We start from the raw sequence: 19,334 nt of genomic DNA, 5'->3' as shown, positions 1-19,334 counted from the left end.
CATATTACAAGATTTATTCGCAGTCTCCGTCAATGGTCTTTGGCGTAGCTGTGTAGAGGAATGTTATCCCCTCTATTTTCATGAGATCCTATTTTCTATACGAGTAGAGCTGTAAATATTCATTCTATTCAAAAACAGCAAAATTTTATAAAAAACCACTAAACAAAAGACGATGACTTCTTCGAACTAATGCGACGGGGGGACGCGACAGGGAAGCAGAGTACAATAGAAAATGAGATGGGAGAAGCGCTAGTGAATAAGAAAATTACGAAAAGGAGAACGAACACACCCTCGAAGAGGATAAAGAACGCCGCGAACAGAAAGAACATGGTGAGGGTTGACGATGTGATGAGAGGTGACGGTGAGGTGAGAAGAGAGATTGGCAGGGGGTGGCTGCAAAGAGGTTAGATGGAATATAGACGGCGTCAGGAATCTCTGAATTAAAGAATGGTTATGCAAATGATGATTAGGAATTTAGGGTATATATATAGCATGTGAAATGACTAAAAAATATATATGAGATATAAACTATTAATGACAATAAAGTATATTTATGAAGTTCGGAGATTAATGAGAATGGGGCGGAGATTCCGCTCGGATCTCCACACTTACCTCTAGAGAATTTTGTCCCCCTTTCAATTCCTGCAAATAAATTAAAAAAAAAAAAATCACAGTCAAATTTTATTTAAAACAGTCTCCACAAAAATTTCTGCGTTTCGAAGAATTTTGTCAATCCTATTTCTCAAGATACAGTAAATTTTCTAAATATATACGGAGGTATTTTTAATCACCCATCACACTAGCTCGTAGTGCCTTCATAGTCTCCTTCTGAGTGTCTCTTCGTTTCTTCTTCCTCTATTTTTGCCACCTAATTACGTTCTAATCCTTGCATTTGTTAATATTCTGCTTCGAGAAAAACCCAAATCAGCCCCTGACAATTACTTCGAAAGACAACGAGGTCCCTGACAAAAAAAAACTCCAATCCGGTCCCTGACAAAAAAAATTCAATTCGGTCCCTGACAATTACCTCGAAAGGACAACGAGGCCCCTGTGCCAAAAAAAATCAATGTTATTTTGGCATAGAGACTAATTAGTCCAAAATAAAAAACTACCAGAGATCGAATTAGGTGTTTTTTTTTTTGGGAGCCTCGTTGTCCTTTCGAAATAATTATCAGGAGTTGGATGATGTATTCACTCTTCTGCTTCTTTTCTAAGCGATAATCTCTTCTCTAGTTCGAGTACAATGCCATTTCAAATGATTAATTATATTTCACTTATGATAAAGGGTTTCAGATTTTTGTGTCATTAACAACTTCCTTCATTACATATGTCCTAGTAACTTAATTGTTGCAAATTTTCTAATAATAATTTAAAAAGATCCATCTCTCATACACAAATAAAGCCAATTAGTCAATTATACTCTCTTCTTTAATTTCTATTATTCCCAAAACTGCTACATTCAAGTTTCTCCTACATTTTCAACATGATGGAATTTTAAGCTGACATTCAAAACTAAAACAACCATCTTCATAATATAGGGCATTAGATTCATTTCCTTGTCTTTATCACCTACGTTGGTAAATCTTCAAAATGCCGTCGATTATAATCTACTTTCAAACAATCAGAGTTACGGCTGTGTATGCAATCAGAGTTATGATCTCAAAATCAAAGTTATGTCAACGCACAAGCAATTTGTGCATATGAAAATTGAAAACAATCAGCGGAGGACATGGAGCCTTACGGCTGTGTATGCAAGTCCACAGGAAGCACAAAGAAAAGAAATGTGGGAGCTTTTGCACAACATCTCAAGAAACATGAACTTACCGTGGCTGATGATAGGTGATTTCAATGACATCGCAGAGCAAAGTGAGAAGAAAGGAGGAGGGGGAAATGATGCCTATGCGTGTAGACGTTTCAGAGGCTGGATTGACAAATGCAACCTCATAGACGTAGGTTATTCAGGATCAAGATTCACATGGAAGGGGGGAATAAGAGAAGGCCAAGAAAGAGTTTATAAAAGGCTGGATCGAGCTTTATGCAACTCAGAGTGGCGAACAAATTTTTCAAATGCATTTGTGGAGGTGCTGCCAAGAATACAATCAGACCATCACCCTTTGTTGCTACACACAAGACCTGAGACTAGTATCCAAGGAGAGAGACCTTTCAGGTATGAAGCCATGTGGAATACACATGAAGACCTCCCAAATGTTATTAGAAGTGCTTGGAATAATGAGTATGACTTTCCAGTAGCCTTAAACAATTTAACTGAAAGTCTGAAAAAATGGAATAATGAAACTTTTGGTAACATATTTCGAAAGAAGAGGAGGCTTTTGAATAGAATTCAAGGGATACAAAAATCCAGGCTTTATGGTAGGAATAAGTTTCTTGATGGGCTGGAAAAAGACCTTTCGGAGGAATTGGAAAAAATCCTTGATCAAGAGGAGATCTTCTGGCTACAAAAATCCAGACAAAAGTGGCTAGTAGAAGGAGATAGAAACACTAAATATTTTCACACAAAAACTCTGGTGCGCAGAAGGAAGAACAAGATAGTGAAGCTGAGGAACAATAATGGTATCTGGTGTGAAGAGGTAGAAGCTGTCAAATCGATAGTCTCAAATTTTTTCACTGACCTATACCGAGATGAAAGACCAAAGCGCCCCACTATTCGATGCAGCTGGCAATATAAAAGATTGGAAGAAGAACAGAAACAGATGTTAGAAAGAATGCCCATTCCAAGTGAGATTGAAGAAGCTATCCACAGCATAGGTTCTCTAAAGGCGCCTGGAGAAGATGGATACCCTGCGTTGTTCTTTAAAGAAAATTGGAAGGTCCTCCAATGCTCCATCTGTGCTTTCATTCAGAAACTATGGCAAGACCCCCCCTCAATACAACAGGTAAACCAAACTCTTCTAACACTTATACCCAAGATCAACCAACCTGAATTTGTCTCTCAATTTCGACCCATAGCCCTATGCAATGTGATATATAAGTGTTTGAGCAAAATTCTGGTCAAAAGGATAAAGCCCACTTTGAATGAAAGAATTGCTCCGAATCAGTCAAGTTTCATTCCAAGTCGGCTAATCCATGACAATATCATCATTGCAAAAGAAATGGTTCATACCATGGGAAAAATGAAGGGGAAAAATTCATTTATGGCTATCAAAATTGATTTTGAGAAAGCTTATGATCGTTTGAACTGGTGTTTCTTGGAAAAATGTTGCTTGGAGTATGGAATGTCGGAAAAAACTATTTCCATCATCATGCAGTGTGTATCATCAGTTTCCTTCAAGATCTTGTGGAACGGCGAGAAACTTGATATGTTCAAGCCAAGTAGAGGACTAAGGCAAGGGGATCCTCTGTCCCCTTACCTTTTTGTCATCGCCATGGACAAGCTCTCGCAACTCATAGAAGAGACCGTTACAAAAGGAAAGTGGATACCAATGAAAGCGGGACAAAGAGGACCTCAAATATCACACCTTCTCTTTGCTGATGATCTCTTGCTGTTTGCGGAAGCAACGGAAAATCAAATGAAAGTTGTGCTTGAAACTCTAGACGAATTTGGAGCTGCATCGGGGTTCAAAATCAATGCAGAAAAGACATCCATTCTATTCTCTAAAAACGTCCCCAACTGCAAAAGAGTAGGCATAAAGGAGATATGCGGCTTCCAGGAAGTGCCATGTCTAGGAAGATACTTAGGTGCTTACCTGACAAACAAACGAAAGAAGAAGGAAGACTTTAAAAGCATTATTGAAAGAACAAATAGCAAATTAAAAGGATGGAAGGCCAATTGCCTATCCTTAGCAGGGCGCATCACTCTTGCACAAACTGTAATCAGCCCAATGCTCAATTTTGATATGTTACATACAAAAATTCCCATTGGAATTTGCAATGAAGTGGAAAAATGCCAGAGAAAATTTATTTGGGGAGAAAACTCAAACACACGAAAACTGCATGCTGTGAAATGGGACACTCTCTGTAAAACAAAAATAAATGGGGGCCTAGGCATGAGAAAGCTTCATATCATGAATGATGCCTTTTTTATGAAACAAGTATGGAGGTTAATGCACGAAAGAGAGACACTGTGGGCGAAAGTCCTTTTCAATAAATATGGAAGGGGAAAAGATTCAATCCTGAACATGGAAAATAGGGCATCTGACTCAAAGTTTTGGAGAGATTTGATAAAGATCAAAGAAGACATGAAAGAGAACCTGAGGTTTTCTATTGGAAATGGTAAGTCGACTTCTCTATGGAGAGATAAGTGGTTGTATCATGAAAATGCTCTTATTGAGGATGTACAGGAAATAAACGCTTCCCTTCTCAATATGAAAGTGGCTGATGCAGTGTTAGAAAATGGAGAATGGAACTTGGAATTTCTAAGGGAGCTCATTCCTGAAGACAAAATTTTAAAGATTACTGCATGCCATCCCCCGAAAGAGAGCCTAGGTGAGGACAAGATCATGTGGAGTCCCTCCGAAGATAGAAACTTCACAGTAGCCAGTGCTTATAAAACACTCTCGCAAGCAAATGAAAATCAAGACCAAACCTGGAATCTTATATGGAAATGGAAGGGCCCCCAGCGTATAAAATGTTTTATGTGGTTAGCAACTCAAAACAAGCTGATGACCTCAGAAAGAAGACAGAAGATCTTTGGTGCAAATCCAAACTGCCACCGATGTCCCAATAATCCAGAAACACTACTCCACACATTAAGGGACTGCACAGAAGCATCAAGAATTTGGCGGCAGTTAGTGAAACCCTCTCACATAACCACTTTCTATAGAGCTCCCTTCGAGACATGGATCCGCTGGAATCTTACAGTGGAAATCGGTGCTAATGCACAGCCATGGCTGTCCCAATTTGTTGTGACTTGCTGGTGGCTATGGAAATGGAGGAATAAGGAGATCTTTGACCCCCCTTTTAGAAGACCAAACAATGCACATTTATGGATTAAAGAATATCTGCAAAGGATCAATAATGCTTTTGAAAAAGTCAATATCCTTAAAGGAGCACAGAAGAAAAAAGAAATACATATTGCATGGCAACCTCCCGAGGATGGATGGCTAAAAATCAATACTGACGGAGCAGTCTCACAGGAGCACCGTATAGCAGGGTGTGGAGGCTTGATTCGGGATAGCCGTGGAAGATGGATAGCGGGGTTCTTGGCGAATATTGGCAAAGGAACAGCATTCACGGCAGAAGCTTGGGGAATTCTCCATGGATTGAAACTAGCTTGGGATTTGGGATTCAAAAAAATCATTCTAAAAACTGATTCAAAAATTGCGTTCCAAATTCTCAGCAAAAGAGAAGAAAGGGACAATCATCCGGAAACAATTATAAGAAGCATCAGCCAGTTAATACAAAGAGACTGGAATGTAAAACTCTGTCATACATATAGGGAAGGAAACAAAAGCGCCGACTGGCTTGCGAAGGAAAGTTTACAAGCATGCCTTGGATTTCATTTCATAGACACTATGCCAACAGGGCTAAGGAACATTATAGATGATGATGCTAGAGGGGTATCATTGCCTCGTTTTATCATTGATTTTTAATTTTCTTGGGCGTTAAGCCCCGTCAAAACACCAAAAAAAAAAAAAAAAAAAATAATCTACTTTCAAACTACGACAATTGTCAATTTTTTATTGGTATGTCAACTCCTAACTACTCATAGTCACCATTAACTTAGCTAGTCACAGTCATCTATAATCAAACACGCTAATGAATTGATATGATATAAATTCAAACTCAAATTATTTAATATAAGAAAAATTTGACTAACATGCTCACAACCTCAGCTTATTGAGTGAGTTAACAAGTCCCTCAAGCTGATTTAATTCATTTTCAGCTCTAGTTGTACCCGTTTTGTTATTTGTTAATGAGTTTGGGTTTGGATTGCAATTTCGCAAAAGTTGAAGGATTTAAAACTTAATATTTGAAAACCCATTTTAAAGTTAAAACTCTGGCTCTCAAACAATCACACTCAAAACACCACCAGCCACCGCCGCAGCTCGCGGAAGCTGTGAAGTTGCATTCGAAGTCGCCGGAATAAGTCGTAACACGAGACGACTCATCCACACAGCCACATCTGCCACTGCAACGGTGCAACCATTAATCCATTCGATTCTCTCATTCAGAAGCTTTCCTAATTTATTCTCTCTAAAACCCTACATCGCAGCCATGGCTTCCTTCCCTCCTCTTGGTTCCGTCACAATCTGCGAAGTCAACCGTGAACTCAGTTACTCTCTCTCTTTCTCTCTCTCTGTATATGTGTTTAAAACTGTGATTGAATGAATGAATGAATTTTGTCTTTTCAAATGTGTAGTTACCGCCAACGAACTCTCCGACGACCGAGCCAATGCAACCTATGGAAAGATTCTTGTAATCCCCAATCATTTACACTCCTTCCACATTTCCATTTTACTTAGATTTAATTTAACTTTATTTGATTCTATTTTTTGGGGTATTATTAGGGAATGGTGTTCAGCCCTGTGCCATTTCAGTTGGAGCAGGAGCTGGAGAGGTCGCCATCCCCTTCTCCGCCGCCTCTAGAAAGTGATACTGGCGAACAAGAAGGAACACCGGTAGCGACGGCGGCAATGGCAGTTGAGGTTGTTCAGAAGAAAAGTCTTGTGGCAGTCTTGGAAGGCCTTGTAAGCGGGTGTCTCAGACGCCTATTTTACCCTAATGATGTATGTTCTTGATTTTTTTCGATTCAATTTTTGAGCTCTGATTTGTCCCGTGTTGCTTGTTTGGATAATTCATTAGACTGAGTTGTGATGTGAATTCCATGTTATGTTAGGTGCATTTGTTGCCAGAGGTTGATCTAAAAGGAGTGAGCTGGCACCTGAATAAGCATATAGTTGCGTTTATATCAGGGCGGACACAGGTCATCATCCGCGATTATGAAGATTCAGGTGCTTAATTTGACATGATCATGAATGCGGAAGCAATTTCACTATCTACTTGCCTATTTTAAGAAGCTTATGCAAACATGCTTATACCAACTTAAGAAGTGCTTTTTTATTTGAAGAATGGCGTTTTCCTGTTAAAGAAAGATAGTATCCACAAACAAATGCACTTTATACTGTTTGCAACTTGTTTTAGTTGTTAAATATAGCTGATGCATTGATTCTGTTAGTAGCTTATTTTTGTTGTTATGTAATCACATTAAGATGTTTGTTATGATGGAAATTTTCTTTTGATGATAAATTGTGGTGATTTTGACATTGTGAGTAGAGGGGAAGGAGCCAACTATCTTGACCAACGAATCACAGAGAGATGTTAGAGTACTAGAGTGGAGGCCCAATGGTGGAAGGATGCTAGCTGTTGGTTGCAAGTGAGACTCTGTCTTATACATGTTTATTATGGTGTCTACTCTACAATGCCAATTGATACAAAATGTTCTTTCTTGCTTACTGGAATCACTGTTGCAGGAGTGGGATATGCATTTGGGCAGCTTCTTATCCTGGAAATGCAGCATCTGTCAGATCAGGCACTGCTTCATTTTTGGGAAGTTTGTCTAGAGGTTCAGGAATCCGGTATATCTTGGTTGATTTTCTTCGCAGTCAGAATGATGAACATGTTAGCGCACTTACTTGGAGTCCAGATGGAAGATATCCTCAAAATAATGTTAAAAAGTTTTTGCCACAGGTTTTTCAAAGTGTTTGTTTCAATCTTTTTTTTTTTTTGGGGTTGGAAAATCACTTCGGTTTATAGACATAACTACTTTTCACCTAATACTTGCTCAAATTTTATAAAATAATTAGAATAAAAAAAACCTAACTAGAATACCTTGTAAGAAAAGCTAGTTTTCGGCCTTTTCAACTATGTGGAAAAAAAATTCAAGGTATAAAGTTAATTTTTGAAAATCAGAAACAAACCCACATATGATTATGACTTTTCTCGTGTAACTTTTTGCAAGAAATGCTGTTCAGTTCACTTTTTTCCTGTTTTACTTGAACTTGTGAGTTAACAGCCTTAATTCGCTTGTTATATAAGTTTTCAGATGTTTTGGACATCTATAGAACTGTATTATTTAGTACAAACAATGTTTATTCATGACCAATTTGAACAGAATTTTCCCTTTTCAATAAATTTTAGTTAAAATTATTTGTACTTGACCATTTGTTACTTAACCTATATTCACATACTTAGCTTCTGCTTCATATGAGAGCTCCGCATTCACTGTGTGGGATGTTGCTCAAGGTGCGTGAAGATCTTTGCCTCCTTAGGTTGCCTAATGTTTTACCTTGAAGCATGCTTTTAGCATGGTGATCTATTAATATTGTGCCAAATAAGCTTAAAAAGTCATTCAATAAATTTTTTAGCATGGTGATCTATTAATATTGTGCCAAATAAGCTTAAAAAGTCATTCAATAAATTTTCTTTTTCATCTTCTTCCTAAATTGTTTCTCTATTTTAAGGTGATATAAAACATACTGTAAACTTCATATATTTTTCTGTAAGACTTGTGACCTGAACATCACATTACTATTACAGAAGATTGAACCTGGTAAACCATGAATGAAGCTTGCTCCACAGTTATAAAAAAGAATACTGTTCAACACCTTAGTGAACTAATATTCACCAAACCACTTTCCTGTTCGCTAAAGGGACTTGTAGAAAAATATCTTTTAGCATAAAGAGATGTAAACCAAAATTTATTCAGCTTATGGGGACTTAAACTTTTATTTAGTATAGGGATTAGAGACAAGCCAAAAAACGTATGTATGTAATGTTGGGACCAAAACTAGTTTGACCTTTAATCTGTATTTTGATTGTCATTATGAGAGGTATAAAAACCTCAAACATGAAAGTTTGTCTCTGCTTTCTGATTTAGTTATTCTCCATATTATTTGTAGGTATGGGGACGCCAATTCGTCGGGGATTAGGAGGCATATCAACGTTGAAGTGGTCACCTACTGGAGATTACTTCTTTGCATCAAAATTGTAGTGGAACAAACTAAACGTGTCTTCTTTACACTTTGGAACTTTTATTGATCATAGCTTCATAACCTCATTATTATGTTCTTGCACAGTGATGGCACATTTTATCTTTGGGAAACAAATACCTGGACATCAGAACAATGGTCATCAACTAGTAGTTTTGTCAAGGTATGGAATTATAAATTAATGTTTTGATGCTCTATAATGACTCGTGTGCTGTGATGCAGCATATGGTTGCTAACCTTTCTTTGTGTGTTGGCCAATTGAAGTGTTGAAAAAATATGTAGACACTGTAAAATGAATTATTTTCAACTGTATAAAATATAAAGCCTTCACTTGGTGCTCATGAAACTTCAGGCCTTCTATAATGACCTTTTTTTTCCGCCCCACTTTTTTTTTTTTGGGTACATAAAGAGGGCAGAGCCCAAAACAAAAAGGAATACAACTGACATCTAAACTTTCAGGGTATTGCAGCCCCATCTAAATTTCCTCCCCCATTTAATATTGTACATGCTTGTTATTAGGCTGATGGTCATTTTTTTACTATATAAAATCAGGGTGCAACATGGGATCCAGATGGGCGAATGATACTGCTTGCATTTTCTGATTCCTCGACTTTGGGATCTGTTCACTTTGCATCAAAGCCTCCCTCCTTAGGTATCTGACCTTGGCTTTAAAAGTTTTTATGTTAATTCAGTTATATGTATTTTTCCATGTTACACCAACAATTACTAAGGTTTGTTCAGCTAGGTTGGATTACCATGCTGGGAAAATTGATATGTGTGGCATTGAAGTTTAAGGAATAGATGGAAAAGGGTAAAGAAAGATAAAGAGGGAAAACATTATGCATTATATTTTTAGACCTCAATAACTTTGGCTCTGTACATGAATCTAACACATCTTTTGGTGGAAGTTGAGATTGATATCTTAATGAGTGACTGGTGAGAATCCCCTTCAGTCAATGTTTTATAACACACAACATTATCTAATTCACTATAGGTAGGGGTGGCTAAATGGATGAAACATCACTATTTCTCCTTAAAGCAAACCATATTTATAGACAAGTTATGCAGAGCATTGGATTCCTTAAGTTTAAGTATTGACTATGGCAAGTGTATTTGATATATTCATATCCTAATCACCAAGATGTCTGTTTATTTAAGGAATATCAATGCTTCCAAACATCAACCATGTTAAAATATGTCTAAGACGAAACACATGCTCTCTACTTTGGCTGCATTACATGTAATGTATACTTAATTAATTTTTCGCTAAACACATTTACATTTCTCAACAGGCACTTTTTAGTAAGTTGATGGAATTAGAAGATTGGTGATATTGGAGACGGTGATTTATACTGTTGTATACTTAGGGATACATGTAGTAAAAAAGTTAAAAGCAAAAAATATTATCCTGGTCTTGCATTAGCCTCGATAAAAGAGTGAAAGTTTTATGTTGTTCATGTTACATCACTACAATGAGGCTAGGAAGCCACTTGCAGCCATTCCAGAAACTGTATTGCAAGGAGTTGAGGATATTAAGTAATTTCCATGTAGCATGCCATCAATGTTATTTTTTGTTGGAAGTACATGCAATGAAATATTTAGACATTGGTGGTTGTGATTCAGTGTCTTCTAACCTCAAATCATGGTTGTCTTGTTTATTCATAGCATCAATCCATAAGCATAATTGTAAAATGTTGTTTTATTTTATTTCCCTGACATATATTTGATATATTGAGAGCTAACTATTATTGACCTTTTCCAGATGCGCATTTGTTACCTGTAGATTTGCCAGAGATATTATCATTGATAAGAAGGTATAGATGAATTTTATTTATTTATTTCAATAATATTTTTTTTATGGTTGTGATTTGGTCCTAAAGCCTTATGTTGGTTATCTTATATTTATCTCAAAAAGTAAGGGAATTGAAAAGATAGCATGGGATGATTCTGGGGAGCGATTAGCTTTGTCATTTAAAGACGGAGAGGATATTTACAGGGGTCTGATTGCCATATATGATACTAGAAGGACTCCTCTTATATCTACATCATTAATGTGAGTTCATGCTTCATTATGCTCCAATTACTTGCATGTCAATTGTTATATATATATTAACTATTTGGATGCTTAATTTATTGATTTCCCATTGTACATGTTAGTGGATTTATAAGGGGACCTGGAGAAAATCCAAGGCCGATTTCTTTTTCATTTCATGGGAAGTTTAAGCAGGGACCATTGCTTTCTGTGGTAAGTATGCTTTGAATTTTGCTGCGCTTTTGTTTCCATCTGTGCTTTTGAAACCAATATTCTATATAATAGAGTCTGCTCAGTAGGAAGAGGTTTTTGTTCTTTCATGTTCATGTGCTATATTTATATAATATAATATTATAACTTATATTTGAGGAGCATTTGTTAGTGGCGGTGATATCATATTAATGGTGCAAATACAATGAGCATCCAATTGAAATATTGAATCATTGAAAATTCTCCAGTACAGTGCATGGTTTCAATTGTACAGGTCTTAGATTCCCTATGCTTGCATAATTTCTTTCTGCAAAAATCTGAGATTCTTTCCCTTTTCTTACTTTTTGTTTTGCAGTGTTGGAGCACTGGATTTTGTTGCACTTATCCTCTGCTATTTCGCTCTCATATGCATCCGTGAAGAGAAATTCTGTAATCCTCCGGCGGCTGTATACAAATTTTGGAGCAAGAGCAAGAAGCTGACTTTGATGTCAAGTTCATTTGTTCAATGTTTTGGTATTTTTTAAATGCAATGCAACTATCCTTCTTTAGTGTTTAAATAGTAGCAAAAGAAAAGGCCAGTGGAGTAGTGGTGTATTTGTTTGGCGATTTAGTTGATAATTCTGATGTATATCAACCACAGGTAAAAAATTGGAAGTGTAATGAAAAAAGTCAAAAAACACATTATATTATGATGAATGATGATGAATATGAATATGAGGTCTTGTTTATTCCCTGAACTTATAATCAATTTGCATGTCTTTCTCCTCAATTTATGACAATACAAATTTCAAGATCAATCATTAAAATATCTAGGGCTATATCTGCTAAAGCCATTAAGACAATGTTATGCACTTATGCCTTCAAACTTTGATGATTTATATATTTTTATAATTTTTATTTAATTTGTCCTTACGAATATCTTTTGAAATTTTATAAATCTATAAAATTTTACAACGTCATAACTCATAACTCAACATTAAACGTAGGTGGTAGGTAGTAAAATCTTAGAAAAAGAAAATATCTATAATTACAAAATCAATATTTTCAATTTTCTTAAAGAATAAACATATATTTTAAAATGGTTACAGACTTGCAGATACCAAAATTTAGAATGACAATGATAGAAAATAAGTAAAGAAAAAAGGATTTGGATTCTCTAAAGTTTGAATTTTACTTTAGAGAGTAAATGTGATCTTCTACCCTTAAATAGTTTTTCTTTCATATTTATTCTTGGTCTCATCTATAAAATCAAAGGTGAGATCACACTTTACTCTTTAAATTGAAATTCAAATTTTAGAGGATCCAAATAAAAAAAAAAAAACGGTGTCGATGAGCACAAAATTTCGGACACGTATAATGTCCAACCTTTCATTCAATCATACTCCGGTATACCAAAAGAAATTCATCAAATCAGCTATTCAATATAGAAATAAAATACAAAAATAAATATAAAATATATTTTAAAAATAAATTAAACAATATATATATATATTTTAAAGGTGAAAACTTAGTCAACTCATCTAACGGCTCTCGGATACACGTTGATATCCGAGAGTCGTTAGATGAAAATTTAGTCAAATCAGTTAACTCATCTAACGGCTCTCAGATATCAACTTCACATAAAGTCGACTGCACCTGAGTTTTTACTATTTTTAAAATAACGAGACTTGAACTTGGACTTCTAAGTAAGTATGGAAAAATTATGCTATTTGAATTATAACTCATTGACTAAATAAAGTGAAAATCCAGGTATAGTCAACTTCACAGAAAATTGATAGCTGAGAGCCGTTAGATGAAAATTTAGTCAAATTATTCAAATTATTTAACGGTTCTCAACTATCAATTTTACGTGAAGTTGACTGTACTTGAGTTTCCACCCATTTATTTTCTTTTTATTACTATTATATATATAAAATCATCTTTTATTTTTTTTTTCCAAGTTTTCATTTGTAGCAACAAAGTAGATTTTCCAACTCATTTGATTTTTATTTAGTTCCAAGTTCTCTAGGGCTTTCTGGGTTGCCTTGCGCTTAAAATTGAAATCCAGAGAAAAAGAGAAGTTGCCACCATTTCACGGGTTTAGGGTTTTAAACACTCTCACACTCTCACTCGCAAGCAAGAAACAATGGCGCCGGGTTTCAACATTCAGCCGTACGGCATTCAGTCGATGCTGAAGGAAGGTCACAAGCACCTTTCCGGCCTCGACGAAGCCGTCCTCAAGAACATCGACGCCTGCAAGCAGCTCTCCACCATCACCCGCACCTCCCTCGGCCCTAACGGTAACCTCTCTAACCGCTTCTAACTTGTTCATTTTCTTCAGATTCGCTTCCATTACATCCATGTTTTGTGTCTTGTTTCTTTAGGTATGAATAAGATGGTTATAAATCATTTGGACAAGCTCTTTGTCACTAACGATGCGGCCACCATTGTCAACGAGCTTGAGGTCCAGCATCCTGCTGCTAAGATTTTGGTTTTGGCTGGGAAGGCTCAGCAGGAGGAGATCGGTGACGGTGCCAATTTGACGATTTCCTTTGCCGGCGAGATCCTGCAGGGCGCTGAGGAACTTATTCGGATGGGTCTGCACCCGAGCGAGATCATCAGTGGATATACGAAAGCAATTAATAAGGTTTGTCTCTCATTTCTCTGACGAGAGAGTGAGAGAGAGAGAGAGAGAGATTAGGTTGTGTTTGGTTAGTGTCTATAGACGCAGAATACACGGATGCTGTAGGATACATATGTTTGAGGTGGAAACTCACGTCGCGTGAAGTTGAAAACAGTTAGATTTGATAGTTATCAACTTCACGTGAAGGCAACAGCATGTGAGTTGTCGCATATGTTTGATTGCATTAGACAGAGACATAGACATAGAGAGACGCAATGGATGGCACTGAAATCTTCACTGCCTAAGTGTTCATCTTAGAAGGAAGGGCCCTAGTATCACTGTCTTAGTGTGCTGTTTTGGAATTTGGATGGAGAGCATTGGTATAACCTTCTTTGTTTCTAAATTGAGTGAGTTGTTAAATGTTTATGAAACTTGATAATGGTTTGAATAGAAACACGATGAGTTGATGGGGATCTCTTATTTTGATCCATGCAAACACTCCACAAATCCCTACTTTGCTCTTGTGAGGCCGTTAACTGACTCATTTCTAAATGCTATGCTATTTCAGACTATTGAAATATTGGATGAACTGGTCGAGAAGGGTTCGGAGACTATGGATGTCCGTGATAAGGAGCAAGTTATTTCTAGAATGAGAGCAGCTGTTGCTAGCAAGCAATATGGTCAGGAAGACACTATATGCTCGCTTGTTGCTGATGTGAGTATATCTTGATTACCTTTCTTTTTACTATGACACAATGTTTTTTTCTGCATGACGCTCGGAATTCTGATTTCTAATTGGAAAATGTAGGCATGTATACAAGTGTGTCCCAAAAACCCTGCGAACTTTAATGTGGACAACGTCCGTGTTGCAAAGCTACTCGGAGGGGGCTTGCATAATAGTACTGTTGTTCGGGGAATGGTTTTGAAAAGTGATACTGTTGGGACCATAAAGCGAATCGAGAAGGCAAAGGTCAGTGTTCCATGCGTTTTGGGACTTTTAGTTTGAGAGTGTATTGTGTAATATATATATTCAATTTTTTGTCTAATATGGAGACTGTTCCTTTTGTTTTCATCTATCTTATGAACCTAAGACATTGTCCCAGCTGAATCTCGTAATAGAAAAGCAATCAATAATCAGTAAAGTACATGAAAACAAACAACAAATATATATACATACTAACATACTGCCTATGAAAAGATGAATATTTTATTGCAAGGAATGCTGGATTTTGAGATGTATTGAACTCACTTTTCACTGCTGCTGTAGTATAAATGTATAATTATGTTTCTATCTTGCATGTTGGCACATTATTGTTCATTTTTTAAGCTCTCAAGTAGTTTCAAAGAAGAATCAGTCTCTTGCACACTCGTTTTCTAATTATGCTATATATATATATTATGCAAATATCCCATCATCACGAAGGATATGCAATTTTGATCCAATTTTCTAGGAAATCTATATAAATTTGTTTTTGTCTTCCCTAATATAGCATTAATATGCTATTGAGTCAATTCTTACATAAGTCCTGATCTCTCATGTCATTGCTGTTATAGGTTGCTGTCTTTGCTGGTGGTGTTGATACATCTGCCACCGAAACCAAAGGAACTGTCCTCATACATACAGCAGAGCAGGTTTGTCAAAGTGACTATTGTTTTCTGAACATCATTTCTCCTTTTTGTGGGGTTGCAATATTTAATTCTTTATGTGTTATGATAAAAACTATATATACACTAGTGTTGGGTTTTGCCGAACTTTGCATAATGGCTATTTCCTGTAAATTTACCAAAGCAGCGGATGATGTTCTTTTGCTGTTTTTGTTGTCGGAGCTTTTCTTTGGAAATTATATTCCAACTACTTTTGTCTTCAACTTTTTAACTCTTTCTTGCTGTTTAAGGCAATGTCTTCATTAATCACCTGATGTCGAAAAGTTTCCTATCATAAATATGCTACATGACAATTTGCTTGTGATTTGCATTTTTATTTGTAGATATGAATTCTGTGCTTGATTCTTTTGCTAATCAGATTCGTTATCTTCATTTTGATTTTCATAGCTGGAAAATTATTCAAAAACTGAAGAGGCCAAAGTAGAGGAGCTCATTAAGGCGGTTGCAGAGTCTGGTGCTAAAGTGGTTGTCAGTGGAGGATCAGTAGGAGAGATGGCTTTGCATTTTTGTGAGCGATATAAGTGTGTCAAGACATATCCTCTTCTAGTTGTTTAAGTTGTTTCATGTTTTTATTCATAAAAAAATAAGAAATTTGTGATTGCATCAATTTGAAATCATGCCAAGTGTAGATTGTTTTCTAACTATAAATTCTTGATCTATAGGCTCATGGTTTTGAAAATCAGTTCTAAGTTTGAGCTACGTCGATTTTGCCGGACAACGGGTGCTGTTGCAATGGTATGTATTCTTTCCTTGGCTATGTAGAGAGAAGCTTTTGATTATTTTATGTCCGAAAATTTTCTTTGCATTCATATATTTATTTTTGATTAAAAAAGAATATCATTAAGACATACATATGAATTACACCAGGGTAAAAAAAAAAGATGAGAGTTCCTGTATGCAAGAGCAAAAACAACGAAAAGAAAAAAGCTTTTGCATAGTCTTTCTAACCCATTCTGTTTACCTGCAACAGTTAAAACTTGGGCAACCAAACCCAGATGATCTGGGATATGTTGATTCTGTTTCAGTTGAGGAAATTGGTGGTGTCAGGGTATGTGAAGGAATTGTTTGCATTCTGAATTGTCATGTTTGCCTTTTCTTGCTTATTTTTCTGTATAAGCCTTTTTTTGTTGCTTCTTTTACCCCCCCCCCCCCTCTTCTTTTCCAAATTTCTGATTTTACCCTTTCTCTTACTATGATATGTAGGTGACCATAGTGAAAAACGAAGAAGGTGGAAACTCTGTGGCCACTGTTGTTTTACGAGGAAGTACCGACAGTATTCTAGATGATCTCGAAAGAGCAGTTGATGATGGGGTGAACACTTACAAGGTATTTTCTGGATGCTGCCTACAATCCTAAGTTGAATCCCATCATTCTTGTTTAAAGTTGGGATTTTTGTGCAATTATTTGTCAGGCCATGTGCAGGGATAGCCGAACTGTACCTGGAGCTGCAGCAACTGAAATTGAATTGGCTAAAAGGGTGAAGGAATTTTCTTTCAAGGAGACAGGGTAGCTTATGTTTTCCTCTTATGTCTTAAATATATAGGACATGGGTTTGCATTTTGTGGATTCATCAATGTGCTGCTATTAATTCCGCTGTTTAACAAGTGGAACACAGATTATGGCAACTGTCTAGTCAAGCTCTTCATCATAGTGACATGCTTCAACATGCATTCAATCTACATTTTTGAGTTTCAATTTGTCTTGTTACCTGCACTTTGATCTTTTGACTTAAACATGTTATTGGTAGATTCATTTTATCTTGTCTTGTCCTGTGTATCTTTTGTTACAAAAGTAACTCTTCTGATCATGTATGTGCTGCAGTTATTATGTTGTGTCATCTTATCACTAGATGTTTTAATAATCAGTTGAGTTGTGACTTCGGACGTAAATGTTTGGAAATTCCGACCTGATTAATAGTCAAAGGATTCCGTTATTTGTTTATTTAATGCTCGGGAGAAATAGCCTCCATCTCAATGCTTCAAGACTTGTTTTCTTTGTGTAATGTGATGCTTATTCGATAATTGTATTACGGATGGGATAAACATTTGCAAAATGGCTTTGCAGTTTGGATCAGTACGCTATAGCAAAATTTGCTGAAAGTTTTGAAATGATTCCAAGAACTTTGTCTGAGAATGCTGGGCTAAATGCAATGGAGATCATATCTTCTCTGTATGCGGAACATGCCTCAGGAAATACCAAAGTTGGCATTGATCTGGAAGAGGGTGTTTGTAAGGATGTGTCAACCATGGGGGTTTGGGATCTACATGTGACTAAGTAAGTTTCTTCGTGACATGTGTCTTTTCTTCATTACAAACCTCCTTAATCTAAGAAAATAATGTCATTGCTGCGAACTGCTTAAATTTTTTAATGTAAAATTGTGAAAAATGGTATGAAGGGTTAATTGATGTAGCTTTCTTTGAACTGCTTAGACTTGAATTTATCTCCTACCATCTGGAGTAAAAAAATTCATCATTTTTTTTGGCTGCTCAGGTTCTTTGCTCTTAAATATGCTGCTGATGCTGCATGCACTGTACTACGGGTGGATCAGGTAATAAGTTATATTCAGTATTCTGTTGGTTTCAGTTTGCCACCTTAAACTGCCTGCAGCATAAATTAAGTGTTTATTTAGAAAACTTAGGCAATATCAACTATATTTTTCTACTTGTAACCCTATTAAATGAATGAAAAAAAATAAATGGAGTGAGAGTAAATATAGGAAGATGAGAACAGTTAAAACTGGTAATTATGTACAATCAATTTAATTTAAATTTTCTCTTTTAATGATAGTTGATGAGTATATTATGAAGCATGATCTGTCTTAAAAAATCTGGCTCAGTATCATTGATGATGTGGATTCCAAAGAGTATGTGTGTTGATATTGTTTTGCCAAATGGGAATTGGGATCTAGTAATTTGAGATTTGGAGCTATCTGTAGTCTCTTCAAGGCCCTAAGGATCACTGCTTCTGTGCATAGATATTTTATTTTAGCCCAGAAACTTATTTGTTTTCAAGAATTTTACAGTCATTAAACATGAATATATAGTTCTAAGTAGTTAATTGGAAGTAAAATACTGTACTTACTCCAATCCATTATGACTGCTGATTGTTCCAGAATGCAATTTATCAACAATTTTATGTGAATATGTATGTTCCATCCCTTTTGCTCTAGCCGAAAATTTACGGAGACTGTATCTTTTGATGTTTTTAGATCATTATGGCAAAACCAGCTGGTGGACCAAGGAGAGAGCAACCTGCTGCCGGCATGGATGATGATTAAATTAATGAGAATTTGACTATGTTTCTTTGATCCATTTTGTATTTCATTGTGACATGATTTCCTTGGCAGCTTGGATTATAGGGCATCTTGTTTTCTTCTGATGTCAGTAATGGGATGTTACAAATTTTGAATTTTGATTGTCTAAGGAATACCATACAAGCTTACAAAAGATGGGGTTCTGTAAATTTAGTTCTTACTGTCAGATGGATTTGTTTCGTTTTCTTGCTGTGAGCATTATTGCTTTGTGCTTTGTGGGACGTATTTGATCTTAATTGGTTACATTATTTTTTGCATGCTATGCTAAGCATCATTGTCAACCTTATCCACATTTGTTATTACCTCATAACTTGCCAAACTTGAATAATTTACTTGAAGCATCAAAGACTAGAGCCTTTCTTTTATATATATTTCATCAAATAAAATCTTGGAATGAACTAATATTTAGGATTTGGCTCCGAAAATCTCATTGCTCCTTTCAAAATCTCAATTTATAAACTCGTTTTCACAATACTCCATCAATTATATAACAAAATATTATCTGATATCTTGCTTCCCTAATAAGTCTGAAGAGTGACGAACACAAGAAAAGGACCCATATTA

General features: G+C 36.1%; 2 protein-coding genes across 3 annotated transcripts; both read left to right on the top strand.

Moving 5' to 3' along the window:
- Nucleotides 1–5,944: 5,944 nt before the first annotated feature.
- On the top strand, nt 5,945–11,927 carry LOC112783953 (aladin). 2 transcript variants are annotated; one of them, XM_025827042.3, is made up of 14 exons: nt 5,945–6,232; nt 6,320–6,375; nt 6,468–6,686; nt 6,797–6,911; nt 7,234–7,333; nt 7,431–7,610; nt 8,144–8,202; nt 8,859–8,946; nt 9,036–9,111; nt 9,501–9,600; nt 10,711–10,762; nt 10,864–11,001; nt 11,106–11,193; nt 11,546–11,927. In XM_025827042.3, the coding sequence occupies exons 1-14, from the start codon at nt 6,175–6,177 to the stop codon at nt 11,606–11,608; spliced, it is 1,392 nt and encodes a 463-aa protein (XP_025682827.1). In that variant the 5' UTR covers nt 5,945–6,174; the 3' UTR covers nt 11,609–11,927. The 2 variants fall into 2 exon arrangements, with proteins under 2 accessions (XP_025682827.1, XP_072086049.1); XM_072229948.1 differs by having other exon boundaries at nt 5,955–6,232; nt 7,431–7,613; nt 8,147–8,202.
- A 1,183-nt stretch (nt 11,928–13,110) lies between these two features.
- On the top strand, nt 13,111–18,955 carry LOC112782755 (T-complex protein 1 subunit theta). The gene is made up of 13 exons (XM_025825314.3): nt 13,111–13,469; nt 13,554–13,816; nt 14,361–14,507; nt 14,601–14,762; nt 15,347–15,424; nt 15,845–15,978; nt 16,120–16,192; nt 16,428–16,505; nt 16,661–16,783; nt 16,869–16,963; nt 17,522–17,731; nt 17,948–18,005; nt 18,666–18,955. Exons 1-13 carry the CDS (start codon nt 13,316–13,318, stop codon nt 18,732–18,734), a joined length of 1,644 nt encoding a protein of 547 aa, XP_025681099.1. The 5' UTR covers nt 13,111–13,315; the 3' UTR covers nt 18,735–18,955.
- The last annotated feature ends 379 nt before the right edge of the window (nt 18,956–19,334 follow it).

Source organism: Arachis hypogaea, chromosome 20 (genome assembly GCF_003086295.3).
Source record: "Arachis hypogaea cultivar Tifrunner chromosome 20, arahy.Tifrunner.gnm2.J5K5, whole genome shotgun sequence".
NCBI lineage: Eukaryota > Viridiplantae > Streptophyta > Magnoliopsida > Fabales > Fabaceae > Arachis > Arachis hypogaea.
Note: the sequence above shows the minus strand (reverse complement) of the source record. Positions and strands in the feature narration are given on the sequence as shown.

Bases quoted from the DNA above. Each gene is read 5' to 3' on its own strand.
- LOC112782755 (XM_025825314.3), top strand. From the start codon at position 13,316: ATGGCGCCGGGTTTCAACATTCAGCCGTACGGCATTCAGTCGATGCTG. The intron at 14,508-14,600 runs GTGAGTATATCT...TGGAAAATGTAG, and splicing joins TATGCTCGCTTGTTGCTGAT to GCATGTATACAAGTGTGTCC. The intron at 16,784-16,868 runs GTATTTTCTGGA...ATTATTTGTCAG, and splicing joins ATGGGGTGAACACTTACAAG to GCCATGTGCAGGGATAGCCG.
- LOC112783953 (XM_025827042.3), top strand. From the start codon at position 6,175: ATGGCTTCCTTCCCTCCTCTTGGTTCCGTCACAATCTGCGAAGTCAAC. The intron at 6,687-6,796 runs GTATGTTCTTGA...ATGTTATGTTAG, and splicing joins GCCTATTTTACCCTAATGAT to GTGCATTTGTTGCCAGAGGT. The intron at 9,601-10,710 runs GTATCTGACCTT...GACCTTTTCCAG, and splicing joins ATCAAAGCCTCCCTCCTTAG to ATGCGCATTTGTTACCTGTA.